The sequence below is a fragment of the Tyto alba genome, unplaced genomic scaffold (assembly GCF_018691265.1).
Source record: "Tyto alba isolate M040663 unplaced genomic scaffold, T.alba_DEE_v4.0 Super-Scaffold_2, whole genome shotgun sequence".
NCBI lineage: Eukaryota > Metazoa > Chordata > Aves > Strigiformes > Tytonidae > Tyto > Tyto alba.
The window spans coordinates 66,544,065-66,560,797 of NW_024881282.1; the positions used below are offsets into that span (position 1 = coordinate 66,544,065).

Here is a 16,733-nt window from a genome sequence, read left to right on the forward strand (position 1 = left end):
TTTCCCTTTTGAAAAGGAAGGTGCTTCCTCCCATTCTGCTGTTCTTTTCTCAGATCCTTGAGCCATCGCTCATGCTGTGACTGAAAAGGCAGCTGAGAGAAACAGTTCAGCAAGGAACAAAAAGGGAGGTTTTATTCACATTCTTTATAAATATCAGCACCTTAAAAAGAATAGTACAAATCAAAATGCAGAGATGGGAATATGTATTTGAGGAGACACAGTCACCACAGTGAGGAGATTTTGTTTTTATCTTTACTCTTTAATCCCTTTCATACTTTATTAAATGTAATCAAGCAATGTGAAGTCAGTGAAGGGTTTATAAAGAAGGGACAGTTCCTCTGTCTTCAGAAGTGATTGACCATGTTACAAAAGGATATAAAAAAACTTAGGCAATTTAGCAAGTCCTAAACAGAAACAAATATTTAAATATAGGCCTGTGCTTAAAGCAGACTGCTTTGCTAGGGCCCAATGTCTAATTCAAATGTGAGAAAAAGAACTCAAGTGCATATATATCCAGATTCATACTCAGATTAATTTCAACTGCTTTTCAGTTGAAATTGTTACAGATTAAAATGGTAAAGAAAAAGAAGAAATACTGTTTGCCCAGGCAGATACAAAGATTAAACATATTAAGTCCAGAATCTACAAATAAAAAAATAGACTTTTCAGAAGTTACATCAAGTTCTTTAAGGTATTTAGAGGCAGGTATTGGGAAGTTAGACTACAGCAGTTACAATCACTGTTAATTTCAAAGGACAAATGCATGTGATTTTACTTCTGCACATACTATTACAATTGCATTATTTATTTAATTAGTATTAAAATATAAGCTAATTATAACAAATCCAGTTCCTTAGCATGTGTCTACACTTCAGCCCACTGCCCAGCGTAAATATGAGCCAGCTTGCCTGCCAAGAACAGTCTGTCTACTTCAGCCAAGAAGTGGGGCAAATAAGCTCTGCTGGTACAGATAGGCAGTTTCCAGTCTCCAATCTGACTTGCTTGTAGCAACTTTAGATTTTACTATATCGCACTGTTGCTGGCAGTGTTGCCATACCCTCATTTTAATAACTCTGCAGACAGCAAGAAGCCGTCAGCAAAACACACTGTGGTTCTCAAAAACAGCTTCAGAGCTGTGAGGTGCTAGTGAATAGCAGTCTCTGTGAGAGCAGCACGATTTATAATCAGTATACAGAGCCCCCGTGATTAATATTCATGTTACATATCCCAGAATAAATGGGAGATGCCAGCCTGATCCAAAGCCCTCTGAAATTGATGGAAACCCCTTCCATTGACTGCAACGGGCTCTGGGTCAAGCCCCAAGCATCCAAGTGTGTTTATACCTATTAAAAAAGAAGGAATTCACTCTCCACATATTTCAGTCCCTCACATTTATTGTCAGCAAACCTCTAGCAAAAGAATGCCTTCCTCTGCAATGGGACTCTCACTGAAGCCAGCAGGAGCTATATATACAGAGACTGAGGACATAAGCTCAATGCAAAACAAGTAACAAATTGGAAAGAAACTTGATTTTGAAACCACACAAGACAAAATTTAGTGAGAAAGCAAATCTTTCTTTGTAAGAAGTATAAAATACCAGGTTTTGTATACCTTCAGGTTAAGAAGGAAATTTTCAATGAGGCACATCAAACCTTTGTATTAAGCATTAAAAAAACCCACTCATGTAAATCTAATACCATTATAACCATCTTCCTTAAACACTGTAATTATAGCCTCTGAGGGTAAGTACACGAATGGCAAATTAAATATGGCCATTTAAATTATTTTATGCAAAGCAAAGTTTTTTTTTACTTATTAAAGCAATTTAATGCTACTTATAGGTGTCCTTGTTATATGCAGATTGACAGTGAAGTTAAAGAATAAAACCTCATTTATTTTTATGCTAATTTATAAATTTTCTGAAGTCCAAGTCCTCTCACAATAGTGTATAGTAACTGGATTAAAACTACCTTCAAATACTTTCCACCACATCTTTTACATGAAACATCTTGCAAAACCCACGATGTCTACATAATCATTTTACAGTGATTATCAAAAAAATATTATGGAATTAAATAAAAGTGGATTGATATGGATTTTTCTCCCCAAACAATAAAATCCTAGCACCATACAAAATATCATGATTTAAAACTGTGTGCTGGCTCTCCTTCTTTCTCTTTCTTTCATTTTAATAACCAAACAAATTCTATTCCAAAGCATGACTGTCAATATGCAGACTGGTTTCCAGAGTAGTTTTCAAGAATATTTTTTTTTTCCTGCATTTTGCTTCAAGAAGAAAAATATGAAGTAAAAAAAAAAAAAAAAAAAAAAAAAAAAAAACAAGAAAAAGAAAAAAGATACATGAAATAAAGTCAATTAACAGTGAGTCCCCACGGAGGCAAAAGTGGACATTTCACGACGGATGGTACTGAAAGGGGAGAGCTCCAGTTCTGTGGTGTACTCATTGTCATTGTCATCACTTGTCACTGTTGAAGACTTCTGGATGCACTCATCGCAGCAGCAACAGCAACACTCCATAAAGGCCCGGCTGAAAGGTTTACAGAGACAGAAAAGGAGAACTGGGGTAACACAGGACTTAAAGAACAAAAGGAACTGACTAATGAGATGGAGGAGGTCCATAGTCTGCCGAGAGACCCCTGTGGACATGTAGGCAGTCACAATGTTGCAAATGTTTTCAGGAATGATGCAAAACCCATATAAAATGGTCAAAGCCACCACCGTGCAGTTCATCTGACTTTCCAGCTGAATTTGTCGCTTGTTCCCCCTTGTGCAAGCCTTTTCCGCCCTCCTGATTTTCCTCGCTGTTACCAGGGAGCAGGTAATAGTGAAAAGGGTAGGCAGACAAAAATAGCAGCCAAAGTACCACCAGAGTCTTGCCCCATCGTAGGTGAGGGCTAACACATAGATGGTGTCGGGCAGCGCGGTGGAAATCTTCACCACGCAGCGCTCCCCCGGGGGGCTGCCGCTGTATTCGGGGTCCTCCTTCGCCAGCTGGCGCAGCACGACCTCGGGCAGGGCCAGCAGCAGCGCGCCCACCCAGATGACAGCCAGCTTGGCCGTCGTCGAGGTGCAGTTTTCGATCATCTCGTAATACATCTGCACGTTGGTGGCGGCGCGAAATCGGTCGATGCAGAGGGCGCAGAGCGTGAAGGTGGTGACTCCGAGGGAGGCCACCTGGGAAGGAGAAGAGGGAAGGCGAGTTAATTTGGGAGCTGGGTGCGTGAGGAAAAAAACAAAACAAAACAAAACAAAAAAAAAAAAACAGCTGTAAAGCAACAATCCATTATTCAGTGGAGAGTGGGATAACTTAATCTACTTAATCTCCTTTAAAAGTTCCCTGGTCCCCTGTTGATGGCAGTCATCTCAGAGATGGAAGATGAAGGTCTGAACTAACTCAGGCTGAAGAAGGAATTAATTTACTGTACATTGGATGATGGCTCTTTACCATTGAGCCGTTCTCTGGAAGAAGTTTATACCCTTTCATAGTGAAAGAGAGCTCAGTTTGTACTCTGAAACACCAGTCAAGTCTAGCCTCTTGACTGACAAAGGCAAAGGAAAACCTAGTTTAGGGGTATTGGTGTGGGAGACAGTTAAGTACCACAGTGCTGAGCACCATCAAAAGAAGCATCACAGACAGAACTTAGCTTCCAGTGTTTGCTGAACTATCATCCAGCATGCGTCCCAAAAGAGTATATCCTTCTGTTTTTCCGCCTACTAATATTTATTTCAGCTTGGTGTCATCCTCTCCTAGAGACCCATGTGACCATCTGTGCAACACTGAGTGGAAAAAAAAAACTGAGGATCCGACCAATATGTAAAACTAACCCCCCTGCCCCTATTTTTCTAAGGGATGTTTTTCAGAAAGATCAGTTCCACCACAGGGGACTGGAATTTCAGTCAGAAGGGAAGGAACGGGAGAGTCTTCCTTCAGCAGAAGCATGAACTTATGCCCACATCACATGTTCATCAAGCATGCAGGGGATCATAACATTGAAACCTTCCATATCTACAAAATTTTGGAACCCTGTGGATTAAGCATCTACTAAATGGAGTAGGGTCCAACAGCTGCTTCTGTGGACTTAGCCTTTTAACTGAAATTTTGATGTGATATAGGCACGTAAAGTCATCCTGTACTGTGAGTTCAAAGAGATTGTAACTAAAATCTTCAGATTTCCAGAGCCTGTGCAAAACTGACCTTTAGTTAGGCTTTAATAATCTACCTTCAACATTTCATTTAGAAAAAATTCACAGGAAAATCTAGGCTTAATTTCATAGCAAACATCCTGTGGGAGAGTGTACTGCAGGCCAGGAGAAATGGCAGAAGTTTCATTGTTTAAATGATTTCAAGATGGATTGGACAGAGCTCTCAATTATATACTGTAAGGAGCAAGTACAGAGCAATACATATGTTCTCTAGCTTCAATAAACATCATTCTATGCATGAATAGAAATCTTGTACTGTCATGAAATATAATTTCCTATCATTTTATCCTGTTTATAATTAAATTTCCTTAAAAGAAATTTGCAAGAAGACTATATACATTTTGGCCTAATCCTATTTCCAATAAATTCAGCTTCAGTTCAAATTCAAAGCAGAACTCCCATTAACTTCAGTTGCAGAAAGATTAGTTGCCCTGTTGCATTCTAATTCATTTATTTTCTTGGGTTTGCATGCTTGTGTTTTACTGAAAATGTGTTGATGCAAAAGAAATGAAACCATTAAATAATATTACTAATAAATGTAAAGAATGCTTTCTTTTATCATGAATAAACCACATGTCTGTGCATTTAACTGAGAAATCTAGGGTAATATTAGGCAGTTCACTATAATTTTGCTTAGCCAAATTTGATGTGCAACGATGTATCTAAATTTCATATAAATAGATTTAAAAAAATACTTTCTGATTTCCACCATAATTTTGAAATATTCCTGTTTATGAATCTCTTGTAAAAAGTTCAGCAAAGATAGTACAATTATGCACAACTATATAAATGTGCCATTAATTTTGGCCTTCAATATTTAATGGTCATATCAAATTGCTAAAATTGAATATCACTGAAAAATATTAAGCACTTGGGATTAGAACTGTCAGGCAGTGTCTTAGTGGGAGAATTCTTTGAAGCAGCTTCCTAAAAGATGGAATGAGTAAGATGCAATCTCTCACTAATTAGCTTGCAGGAATATTTAATGATGACAAAGCAGTACTGTAAACATTTTTAATAGGCAAACTTATTGATTTAGGAAGTTAAACTGTCTGACAAGATCCAAAGAAAGCTTGGTAAATACAGAAAAAAAAAAAAACACAATTAAAGAAAAATTAGAGTTATAGGGAAATCTTAATGAACGGTGATAGAATTTAGGTAATGAAAGATAATTTTCATGTATCACTGCTGAGAGTCAGATTTTTAAATTTAAGACTAGTGACTTTGTTTCCAAAACATTTAAATGTGTATGCAGTCCTCAAATTCCTTACAGTGACAGCAAAATCTTTAGTCAGAATATCCAATGTGAATAACAAAAGGGTCAGGACTCAGCTCTCTACAATTATGGGAGACGAGGAAATAACTGAGATTCAGGAATAAATACAGATTGAAACAAAAATCAGCAGAACAGAAGAAAGCCTGAGTTTTTTTACATAAACTTTTTCCCTCTCAGCTCTCACATGAGCCTCTCCCGCTGCCCCCAACACACATGCTTTTATTGCTTTAGTATTTCTTTGCAAACAGACTGTTATACAGTGGCTAAGACATTTGTCCTGGGTTGAGTGAGTGGTGGAGTTTTTTGGTGGCAGGGGAGGGGGCTATCAGGGCGGCCCCCTGTGAGAAGCTTCTCGAAGCTCCCCCAGCTCCAAGTCAGCTCCACTTCTGTTTGGGAAATTAAGCCAATCGGCTGTGCCTCTGCGATAACGTATTTAAGAAGGGACGTGGTGAGGGGCAGGGGGACTTGTGAGGAGGAGTTGGTGCAGCTGCATGAACACCAAGGTCAGTGGAGGAACGGAGGAAGAAAGGAGGGGGGAGGTGTGCCGGAGCAGAGACCCTCCTGTATCCTGTGGTGAGACGGCAGGGCGGCCCCCCCTGCCACCCATGAAGATCTACGGTGGAACAGACATTGATTTGTGGCCGGTTGTTCCTGCTCGGATGATCAAGGTTCTGTGCCCGAAGAAGGCCGGGGTCTCATGGGAAAAGGTAGCCCCGCTGCTGTAATTCAGCGCTGGGAGGATTGCAGCATGCGGGGGAGTCCCACACCGGAGCAGCTCGGGAAGGGCTGCAGCCGTGGGAGGGAATCCAGTCGGAAAAAGTTGGTGACCCATGACGGAGCAGTGTGGGGAACGCTGCGGCCCATGGGAGGAATTCAAGTCGGAGAAAGTTTGTGGAGGACTGTCTCCTGTGAGAGGGGGACCACGATGGAGCAGGAGGAACAAGTTTCGGACACTCCCCTCACCGAACATGAAGGAAGTGGCAGCGCTGACTGCACCCCCCATTCCCTGCCCCTGTGCCCCTGGGGGAGGAGGTAGAGATATCGGGAGCAGAGCTGAGCCCGGGAAGAAGGGAGGGGTGGGGGGAAGGTGTTCTCAAGATGTGGCAATGCTTCTCACTGTCCTACTCTGTTATGTGTTATTAGTGTCTGTAATAAATGTATGGGTTTTTTTCTTCCCCTAACGAGTCTGCCTTTTGCTCGTGATCATAAAAGGGGGATTTTTCCCCATCCCAGTCCTATCTTGAACCCCAAGCCTGGCTCTCTGTCCTTTCTCATTGCCGGAGGGGAAGGGAGAGAGAGCTGCTGCATTGTGGTTGGCTGCCAATCAGGCCTAAACCACAACAACATTAAAACTCTGCAGCTGCTAAGGATGGACTAATGAAAGAAGACATGCCTACCATGAACAAACATAACCTACGGGGTTCCTGTCACATTAATTGACCAACAATCTGGAGGTTTAAGACAGTGAAATAGTGCAAGAGGAAACAACTAAGAACAGTGGAAGCCAGCTTTGAAAACTCCCCTGGATTTACTGATAAAACAAACTAAACAAAGACAGTGTTTCTCTGGAACAGGCAATGAGTCCCTATTTTCTGTAGATTAATGGAGTTAGTGCAAAAGCTTGCAAAAAACAAACACTCCCAAGCAGATGAACACGGATTCACTCCAGCTGACTTATTTAAAGGCAGTATAGCAATTTAAGGGCTTGCTTACTTACCCCACATTGCAGACTATGAGTAATAGCCAGAAAAATCAATGGGTGCTGCTCACAACCCATGTGGGCGAGAACTGAGACATGCACTCTGCATGCTCACACAATTTCAGTTAAGGGGTGTTTCTTCATACCAGTCATACTAATATAATTAGGGTTAAGCTGACAACATGGAGGAAACCAAGAAGTTTCCTTTTTAATCTGTTACATTGCCCTGAAATAACTATAGAATGAAGATAATTCATCTGATGGGGAATAGGTAAAGGACAAATTAAGAAATCCTAAAGCGGTGGAAAGCTGCATAGAGTTTAACGGTAGTCTTGTAACAGGTGAAGTTCTGATATGCTGACATGCTGCTGCAGTCTTAATTCCAACAACTTGGCAGGAAATGAGGCAAGGCAAAGGTGTGTCAGGCTCAGTAGTTTCTGATCATCACTTCATTGTCTGACATTACCATATGGTCACTATGAAAATTCTCCTTCAGTTTCTAGACTTTCAGGATGACACCAGTTTACATCTTTCTCTTACTCAGATGATCTCAGAGAAGTCCCCAAGTTTCTAACTGAATGACCACCAATCTGCTTTGGGGAGCTGGAGAAGTAACCTCTGCTTTGAGGAGGTGCCCACACTATTTGGGCAGAGAACCGCTGTTGAAGGGATCACCAGCTGCATCATGCACACACAAAAGAACACATTATCGTTATGAAAGAGTCTTAATACTGTTGCTCCTTTAAAAGCATTGACAGGGATGTTAGTGGGCACCATGAAGCTCCTTCAAGACACTGCATAAACCTTTGGCCATTAGCTCACCAGCTGTTAGTCAACTGTGTCAAAACTCACTTGGGAAACCAAGGCCAGAGAGAACAAGAGTAAACTCATGAAATGCTCAGCTTAATTGCATCAGTTCTCCCCCCTGTCCCTCCAACATATCCATTCCCCTTTCACAAACTTAATAATTACTGAAATGTTCCCAGGCCTTCCCTGGCCTGTCCTACTTCTCCTGGCAGTGGTCCCACAGCTCTTGGCCCTGGACTCTAGGAGCAGAGCCTCCGACTGATCAGAGAAGCAGTGCAGATGTAGTATGGTGAGCAATGCCAGTGCAAATAAGACCCAGAATTCTCTCTCACTAGTATCTGCTTGAATAGATAAAGGTAATGAAAACAAAACCAGAAACAAGATCAGAAAAGGTGACTTGGGTGAGAAGGTCAATGAAGACCAAATTCTGTGAGTGAATATAAAAGAGAGGTTGAGTCGCTCCATCCAGTAAGATGCAGACCAAGAAGTGATATTGCTGTTATCTACAAATAAGTCTGTCTTGAGATACAAAAGTTACTTAAGGCAAAGGACAGCAAATATAACAGAATGGGAATCAACCAGCCATGAGCAACTCAAGGCTGGAAATGAGAGGGACCATTAATCATCTCGGGCATGATGTTCTTGAGCACACCTTCTGATGGAGAAGAGAGAGGAAACAATGTAGTCTGAGTTTATATTAAAGATAAAGAAGTTATGAGAAGTGGCTGCTTCTACCAGCTGAAGCTGGATTTTTGAAGACAGAATATATTTTATGTTGATAACGCAGAGTTTCTTAAACTGCATCTTAAACTTCCTTTGTTACAAGGCAGCATGGGCATTTGAAAAATTTTCTCATTTTAATAGGAAATCTGAACTATAGAAAAGGTTGATATCTACTAGCCAAGCCATGTCTGAGTTCTCAGTGACACCCTGTAGACTCTTTATATCCATTCCTGTTATATCATATAAGCGACTAATTATTTTCTCTCCAGGCCATTATAGTCTATCATGTTATTATGGTTATTCCATATCCACATCAAACTTCATAGCTGTCGAGCATGTTAATGCAACATACCACGATGGCTCTTGCAGACTTGTCAGTTTTGCCTAAGATAAATAAACAAAGTTGGTACAGACTGCAATATTTTTTTTTGTGCTACTCTACACTGACAGTACAGAGTCCAGTAATAAGACTGGACTACCGCAAAATAAATGGTCATCCAACTGCAAGCAATTATTTAATTGTTTATCTACATTTATGGTTTCTGTTCTTTCAATTACCCTCCCCTTTACCCCCCCCCCCCAAAAAAAAAACAAGCAAAAAAATCCCAAGAATGACAGTCATTAATATAAAAGAACAAAAATAAATAAATATAATAACTCTATAGTTCTTACATTAAGTGCTATTAAACATTAATGGCTTTATGATTTAAAATAGGTAAGGGTCACTCTGTTAAAACACTACTGTGGTGTGGCAGTAGTAATTGAGTAGATGAGGAGTACTGGGGCCAGGGTACCACCTTGACATCAGCAATTAGCTTCATCATCCTGGATGAAAATCTATGTCATCTTAATTATCTAAAAGAAAATATGCTAATTCTGTAAACTACTATCATGGAGATGTCCTAGACATGTGGAACAACTGGTACAGTACGATTGTTTCCTTTGTAGTAATATTAACATTCCTATCGGGGAGACACAGAGCACATGCTTTGTGTGTTTCTTATCCTCTGTATAACCTAAGAGTAATAGCATTCAGAATCAGAATCCACTTCCAAGAGCTGCTCTTGAATTCTGTTGGGAGCAAAAGCCAACTAGATCGTCAGGGCACTGGAAATACTCATTAGTATACCACATGCTTATCCAGAGGGTTGGAAAAAAATCACAAAACACAAAAGGATTTAATTTTTGTTCATTTTCCTGTTTGCAATCTACCATGCTACTATATAAGCTATTTTTTTTTTTTTTTAAATAAAGAAATGAGTGCCATTCTCCACTGAGGATCAAATTCTCATCATGCTACACAAGAGACTCCTGCACTAATTCTTAATATTAACTACATGGAACTGCTGCTAAAAATCTGCCTCTTCCTCCTTTGCAGGAAAAATCCTGTCACATGGAGAAATGACATCCCAGTGCTCTAAGTAGAGACAGTGGTGCTGGGATAGCAGATGCCGCCTTTTTCTCTCCACACATACATAACTTAAATATTATTGACCCAATTTTAAACCTAGCCTGACACAAATTCATTTCTATGCTGAAATGTCACATGCAGAGTTTAAGCCAAAAGCAAATTTTTATGGACAACTTGTAAGCCCCTAAGGACAGGGTTTGCAGAGGAAAGAAAGACTGACAGAACAGCCAACACGGCAGCTACTATCATCATGTCGTTAATATCTAAAGGGCACAGATATAGTAACACTTCTGTTTTAAATAATTATTTATTGTGTGGTAAGTGCTGAAGATATTCTGCTCAGTAAGAGACACATGTAGCCATTGCCCTAGAAAACTCTCAGTATGAAGCTTTGAAACTGCAAACCTCTCTGAGGATCTTTGTCTATGACCCAGAGGACTTACTGGAGGTTCAGGAGCCTAGCTCTGACTAGAGTCATAAAGAGACATAAAGAAGATGCCACACAACAAAAGACACATAAAAGACAGATAATACACAGCTTTCATAAACTCCCATAAAAAATGTATCTGCTTCCCTGAAGTGAAACTGAAAATAAGGATCTCTTCTGACAGTTTTGGAACAGGCAGAGAACAGCCACCTTCTTTCTGCCTCTTACTTGCCTCCACCAATTCAAAGAAAAAAAGGGGACAAAGCTTTGCCCAGAATTACCCTGTAGGGTCAGTTCCAGGGAAAGAGAGTAATTCGTATTCCAGGCCAAATCAATCCTTATGCTTTCCACCAAGCATACTAATTGTGATAGCTTTCCTGACCTGAAAGTTACTCACCAGAAACAGGAGTGATGCCACAAATTGATTGCCAAAAGCACATGCCGAGACTGGGCATCAGATTTCAGAGTCTTTCCCTGTCAGCCTGCTCCAGAGTCAAGCCAATCTCGTATGCATGATATGGTCCAGATGAGGACACTACAGACTTTGTCTTTCTCTTTTTTTGTGGGGGAATATGAGAAGGGCAGAGGGGCTCATATTTGGTAGCACCGAGCGCAGGGCTGAGTACCATCACTGACCTTGGCAACTTCTTGCTCTGTGCTGGACTGCACAGGATGCTAAATCAGCCTCTGCAAACCCTCATTCTAGACTGTTCCTCAATTCTAAATCCTTACTCCATTATAAGTAGCTTGTCTCAATCTGCCAGCAGAGAAACTGATGCCTACTTCCAATGACCCCCTCAAACTCATCAAGCTTCTAGTGTAACCTCCAAGAGCAGAATGAGCACAACTCAAGAAAGCTTCCTTTTAAAGCCCAAAAGATAGTTTCTAGTCCTAGTTGACACAATCCATTTGTCACCTTGAGCAAGCTGCTCTGGGCCTTAAACAACTTAACCTCTTCACTACTGGCTGCCAGCATTAAAATAAAAAAAATAAAAATGCTAAATTAAAAAAAAAAATTGCTCAGTTCCTTCCTCAGTCATGTGCACAGCGTTCCTTACGCAAGCATAGCCACGACATAGTTTTAAAAGGTAGTTAGAAGTGACCAAACTGTGATATAATATATGGCCTGAAATGACTGCTTAATGTACTTGGTCACAGCAGATCTTCATTAGGTATGGGAAATCTGCCCTTTAAATCAAATACTGTGGAGACCTTCCACTGCTGGAAGCTCAACATTTACCTATATAAATGTGCTTGAAGCTATCATAAAACACTTTCCCAGACTGTGTGCATATGTGTTATCACTGGCAACAGATGCTTTGTTGAAATTCTGCACAATACCCATTAAACAGCACAAATAAAAAACAATTGGCCACAAGAGGCTGAACCAAGAAAACTCGAGGTTCCTCACTGGGATCACTTGAAACCTTACAATACAGAGCATGCTTGAGTTATGTTAAAATGCTGTGATCACCATACCACTTGCTCTGGATAATCAGACATCCCCTGTTCCCTAGTTCTGAAAGTACAAGCTGGTATAACAGAGGGCTCAGTCCAATAAGGGTCTTTGATGCTTGAAAGTGAGATATTTCTGGATCTACAACTCTGGGTGAGACACGTAGCTCCTTAAACAGCATATGAGGAGAACTGGCATGCAAAAAGAGATGCAAAGCGTGGAAGAAAGAGACACTTAAAGGAACACTGAGCTAACTTACAGAAAACACAGACAACAGCTTAAAATTTGTCCATCTTCAGAAAGATGCTTCTATTTGTATTCCATGAAGGTCTGGAAACCTCTCCCAAAGATAGCTGTCTACAGCTTTCCTCTCAAGGAGCTAAGAAGACTTCATCCTCCCCCCGTTGTGTGAGAAGGGTATAAGCCTACCCAGGCGAGTGACAACAAGTTTCTTTCAGCCATCAGAGGAGCGCACTGCTGTGAACAATCCTTGACAGAGCACGGAGCAGCAGCTGCTCATGGGGCAGATTTCATGCCATGCTCCACATCTGCATTGCTCCCGGTGGTGTCAGCACCACTGTGTAACACCTGCGAGGGTTGAGCAACACTTGGAAAGGGGCAAAACTTTGCTCTAACTCCCTCCTCTGTCTCAGCAGGGTTGAATCCTGATTTACAGGACAGTGTCCCCCTTACCAAGCTTAAGAAAAGCTGTGGAGATGCACTATCCACTAGTGGCGTTCAGTATCTGTCACTTATGGCTCAGTTTACAAAGGAGGGGGTAATTCAGCCTTTTATTATGCCTCTCAGGGTGATGAATATACCTTATATACATGAGTATTATACCTAAAGACTACTGAATGAAAAATATACAATTCTGGGTGCAACACAGAACCCCAATTCTACATCTTTTTGGATCTGTACCTTAGATATAAATTAGTCAAATTTCTTCGGGGACAAAGAGAATGTTTCCCTTTTAGACCCCAGTAATGATTATGCCTAAGAAAGGCACCATGCTACAGGTCCATCATGACCGGATTAGTGACAGTTCTTGAATAAGGCTTCAACTCTAGACATCTACAGAACTTTAAAGTGAAAAAATAAGGTGTCATTAAAGTATAAAGGGGGGATAGCAGCAGCTGAATGCTTTTCAGGATTACACTTTTGAATGTCTGCAACTACATTTCAGATAAGCTACTTCAGTTTGATGAACTCCTTAGCGCCCAAAACTGCACAGCACAAGCAACTAATTTTGACAAACAGCGTGGCCATGCAAATCATTTCAATTACTGATCTTTAATTAGAATCAGCATTACAAAGAATAATTTATATTTTGTATGTGTATGCACCAAAAAAAAGGTTAGGAAGCATGAAATGTCACCGTAAGAAAGTCCCGAAAACACTTACAGTACACTAGCTACTTTAATTGAAACGCTTAAACTTTAACTGTAACAGTACTACTTATATTCTTGGTTAACACTGTAGCCCCAGAATCTAATTCAGAAATTTTAAAAACTCCTAGTACTATAAATTTCACAAGAAATACATATTTACTCCTTCATATCTTCTTAAATGCAAATCAATTAAGCGTACTCAGAGTTTTTCAAATGCAGTGGTATATTACTGGCCTAGAAATCATCTAAGCGTAGCACAGCTCCACCCTTTGTCCAACACCACCAGAAATAAAGTGTATCAGGTACAAAAGAAGTAATGGCAATTTATCGGCTATGCACACCATACATCTTTACAAACACTTTCTTAAAAATACTGGTTCACAGTTAATTGTGTATTATTATGTACCAACGTGCTGTCAAAACTGATATTCTGTGCATTAATAACAAGTTGTTTTGTTTTGTTTTTTTTTTTTCTTTTTTTTTTTTTTTTTTTCCTAGTATCTCATTCTTAGGACAAGAGAATCAACAGTTACTTCCTCAGCTTTCAGTTACAGAATAATGTTGAACATAAGGTTTTGGGAATACAGCAGAGCCAGCCAGTATTACGGGCTACCACCCTACCAGCAAGACTCAGTGTTCAGTTCCAGTAAATAAATAAAGCAGACAACCTGAATGCTGCTGGCAGGACTCTGGCCAGCTGGCTGAGAGCTTCGACAGAGCCTCTGAACAACTGCCAAGAGGCTGCGATTTAAGTGGAGCTGGGGTCATCTTAAAGGAAAAAAAAAAAAAAAATCTAAATAAGTAAGTGTGAGATTTGAACGCTGAAGTATAAATTAAGAGCACATACATCCCACTGACGGTCCTTTTTACAATCACCTTCTTGCACCCTATCCGGAGTCACCCCCTCCATCCTCTTTCCTGACTCACTTCACTTTAGGAAAACACACAGTAAATGAAAAAGCTTAAAATCCGAGAGTCTTCTTCGCCTTTCGGGACCACGAGGAAAGTTCGGCAGCACTCGCGCGGGTGGAAGAAGCGCCAGACGCGCTCAGCCTGCGGCTCCAGAGATCCCGCTGCGGCCAGAACCCGCCCCGGCGACCGCGGGGCCGCGCCGGGGCCCGGCTCAGCCCCGGGAGCGCCCGGGAAACCCGCACCCGGGCGGCCCGGGCCGGTAGCAACGATCGCGGGCAGAGCCGGCCCCGCACCTCGTTGCGGCCGGGAGCGGAGAAGCGACGGGAGGGGCGGCTCGGGGGGAGCCCGCGTCCCCCTCGGGGGGCTGCGCGGCAGCGCGGGGGCCCGCGCATCCCTCACCCACCGCCATTACCTCGATGTAGGGGACGATTTTGCAGGAAAAGTCTTCTAGGAGCCACTTCTTGGTGAGCTCCTGGAAGATGACCAGCGGCAGGCAGAAGAAGACGATGAGGAAGTCCCAGAAGGCCAGGTTGGCCAGCAGGGAGTTGGAGATGCTCCGCATGTAGTAGTTGTGGCAGACGATGCACATCACTGCCATGTTGCCCATGATGCCGATGCCGAAGATCACCACGGAGAGGCACATGACAGCGTAGGCGCCGTACGACTCCTCGGTCAGCGGGTAGAAGGGGTTGCGGAGGCGGGCGCGGCGCCCCGTGGCGTTGCCGCGGGCCCCGGCGCTGCCCCCGCCGCCGGCCGAGCCGTTCAGGGGCAGCCAGCGGGGGCCGCCCGCCGCCGCGCCGGCTCCGCGCTCGCTGCTCCGCGGCCGCCGCCGCCCGGCCCCCGCCGCTCCGCGGGGCGCGCAGCCGCCGCCCGGCCCCGCCGCTCCGCCGGGCGCGGCGGCGGCCCCGCGGGGGAGGGCTCCGCGCCCGGGGAGAGCCGCGGCCGCCCGCCGGCCCGGGGCGAGGGGCGTCGGGGCTGGCGGCGAGCGGGCGCGCTGCGGGGGCGCCGGCGGCCCGGCGGCCGCGGGGGCCAGGGCGCAGGCGGCCCAGGCGCCCAGCACCTGGCAGAGCAGGGCGAGGGGAGCGCGGAGGGGCTGCATGGCCGGGAGGCGGCGGGGCTCACCCGCTCCCCTTCAGAGGCGACGGTCGCCGCGCTCGGCGGGGCTGGCAGCGGGCGGCATGCCCGCCCGGTGCCCGGGGACGGCCCGCCTCGCCTCGCCTCGCCTCGCCGGGGCGGGCGCAGCCGCTACGCCGCTGCCGCCGGGGTCCGCCGCGGGAAGCGGCCGGCGCTGGGGGCGCGGCGAGCGGAGCGGGGGGGAGGCTCTTCTGGCCGCCTCCCGGGGCAGACCCGGAAAGTTGTGCCGCCGTCTCCGACGCGCCGCGTTAATGTAGCAAGTGCAGCGCCGGGAGGACCCCCCTCCGGCGCTCCGCCCTTTCCCCGGACCGCTGCCTCCTCGCCAGCAGCCGCACCGGCCTCGTGCTGCCTATTTACATCCTCCCGTCGCCGCGGGCAGTTGGCGGCTTTATCGGTCCCTTGTGGAAAACACCTCCCCTCTCCGGATAATCGCAAGCCCTAATTCCTACTCTCCAGCAACCTCGGAGAAAACAGGTTGCTGCGCGCGGCTTAGGGTGTTTAAGAGCTTTTGCAAAACTCTTGCCGGGGTCAATCGCCGCGCCGCGGCGGGGACGGCCGGGGCGGCAAAGTTGCTGCCGGCAGCGGCGGGACCGACCCCTCGGCGGGCTCCTCCCGCCTCCCCGAGCGGCGCGGGCGGGCAGCGGGGGCAGCGGGGCGGCGGCCGCCCGGGCGGGCTGGGGCTGCTCTGCGGCGGGCTCCGCTCCCCGCGGCCCCGGCCCGGCGGCGGCGGCGGCGGCGGCTCCCGGGGGCGCGCCGGGGAGGCGGGAGCGGCGCTCGGCGGCCCCGCAGTGCGCAAGCGCCGCCCGGCGGAGCTGAGGGGGCCGCTCCGCCGCCCGGCCGAGGCCCCGGCGCCCGCCGGCGGGGCGAGGGGAGACGGGGGGAGCGGGGGCCAGGCCCTGCCCGCAGCCTCGCCCTGCGGGAGGGGGGCGGGCGGGGCGGGGGGTGCGCGCCGGCGGGAGCCGCTTCCCCGCTGCCGGCGGCCTGGCGGGCCGGGGTCTCACTGCCGGCTCGCAGAGGGCAGCGAGGAGAAGCGCGTTGCTCCGGGACGGCCCAGGCCCGCACCCTTGCTGGGGTCGCGGCGGGTGGGAGTAGAGGCTGAGCGGTGATGGGGGGGGAAGCTGCCGGCGCCTGGGTGGAAGGGGACGAGGGGCTTTACCAGCCCCTGAGGGCACCTCGCCGAAGGGGGCAGAGGGCACGGGTGCGGGAGAGAAGGGGCCTGAGGGCGCGGACCCAGGCGGGAGGGTGAGCTGCCGGAGGAGGTGGTGGTCGGAAC

At 45.6% G+C, this 16,733-nt stretch overlaps 1 protein-coding gene across 1 annotated transcript; it reads right to left on the reverse strand.

Annotated features, from left to right (window-relative positions):
- Nucleotides 1–234: 234 nt before the first annotated feature.
- GPR37 (G protein-coupled receptor 37) lies at nt 235–16,145 on the reverse strand. Its single transcript, XM_042793294.1, has 3 exons — nt 15,236–16,145; nt 14,739–15,172; nt 235–3,195 (listed from the first exon to the last, which is right to left on the reverse strand). Exons 1-3 carry the CDS (start codon nt 15,423–15,425, stop codon nt 2,377–2,379), a joined length of 1,443 nt encoding a protein of 480 aa, XP_042649228.1. The 5' UTR covers nt 15,426–16,145; the 3' UTR covers nt 235–2,376.
- Nucleotides 16,146–16,733: the final 588 nt, after the last annotated feature.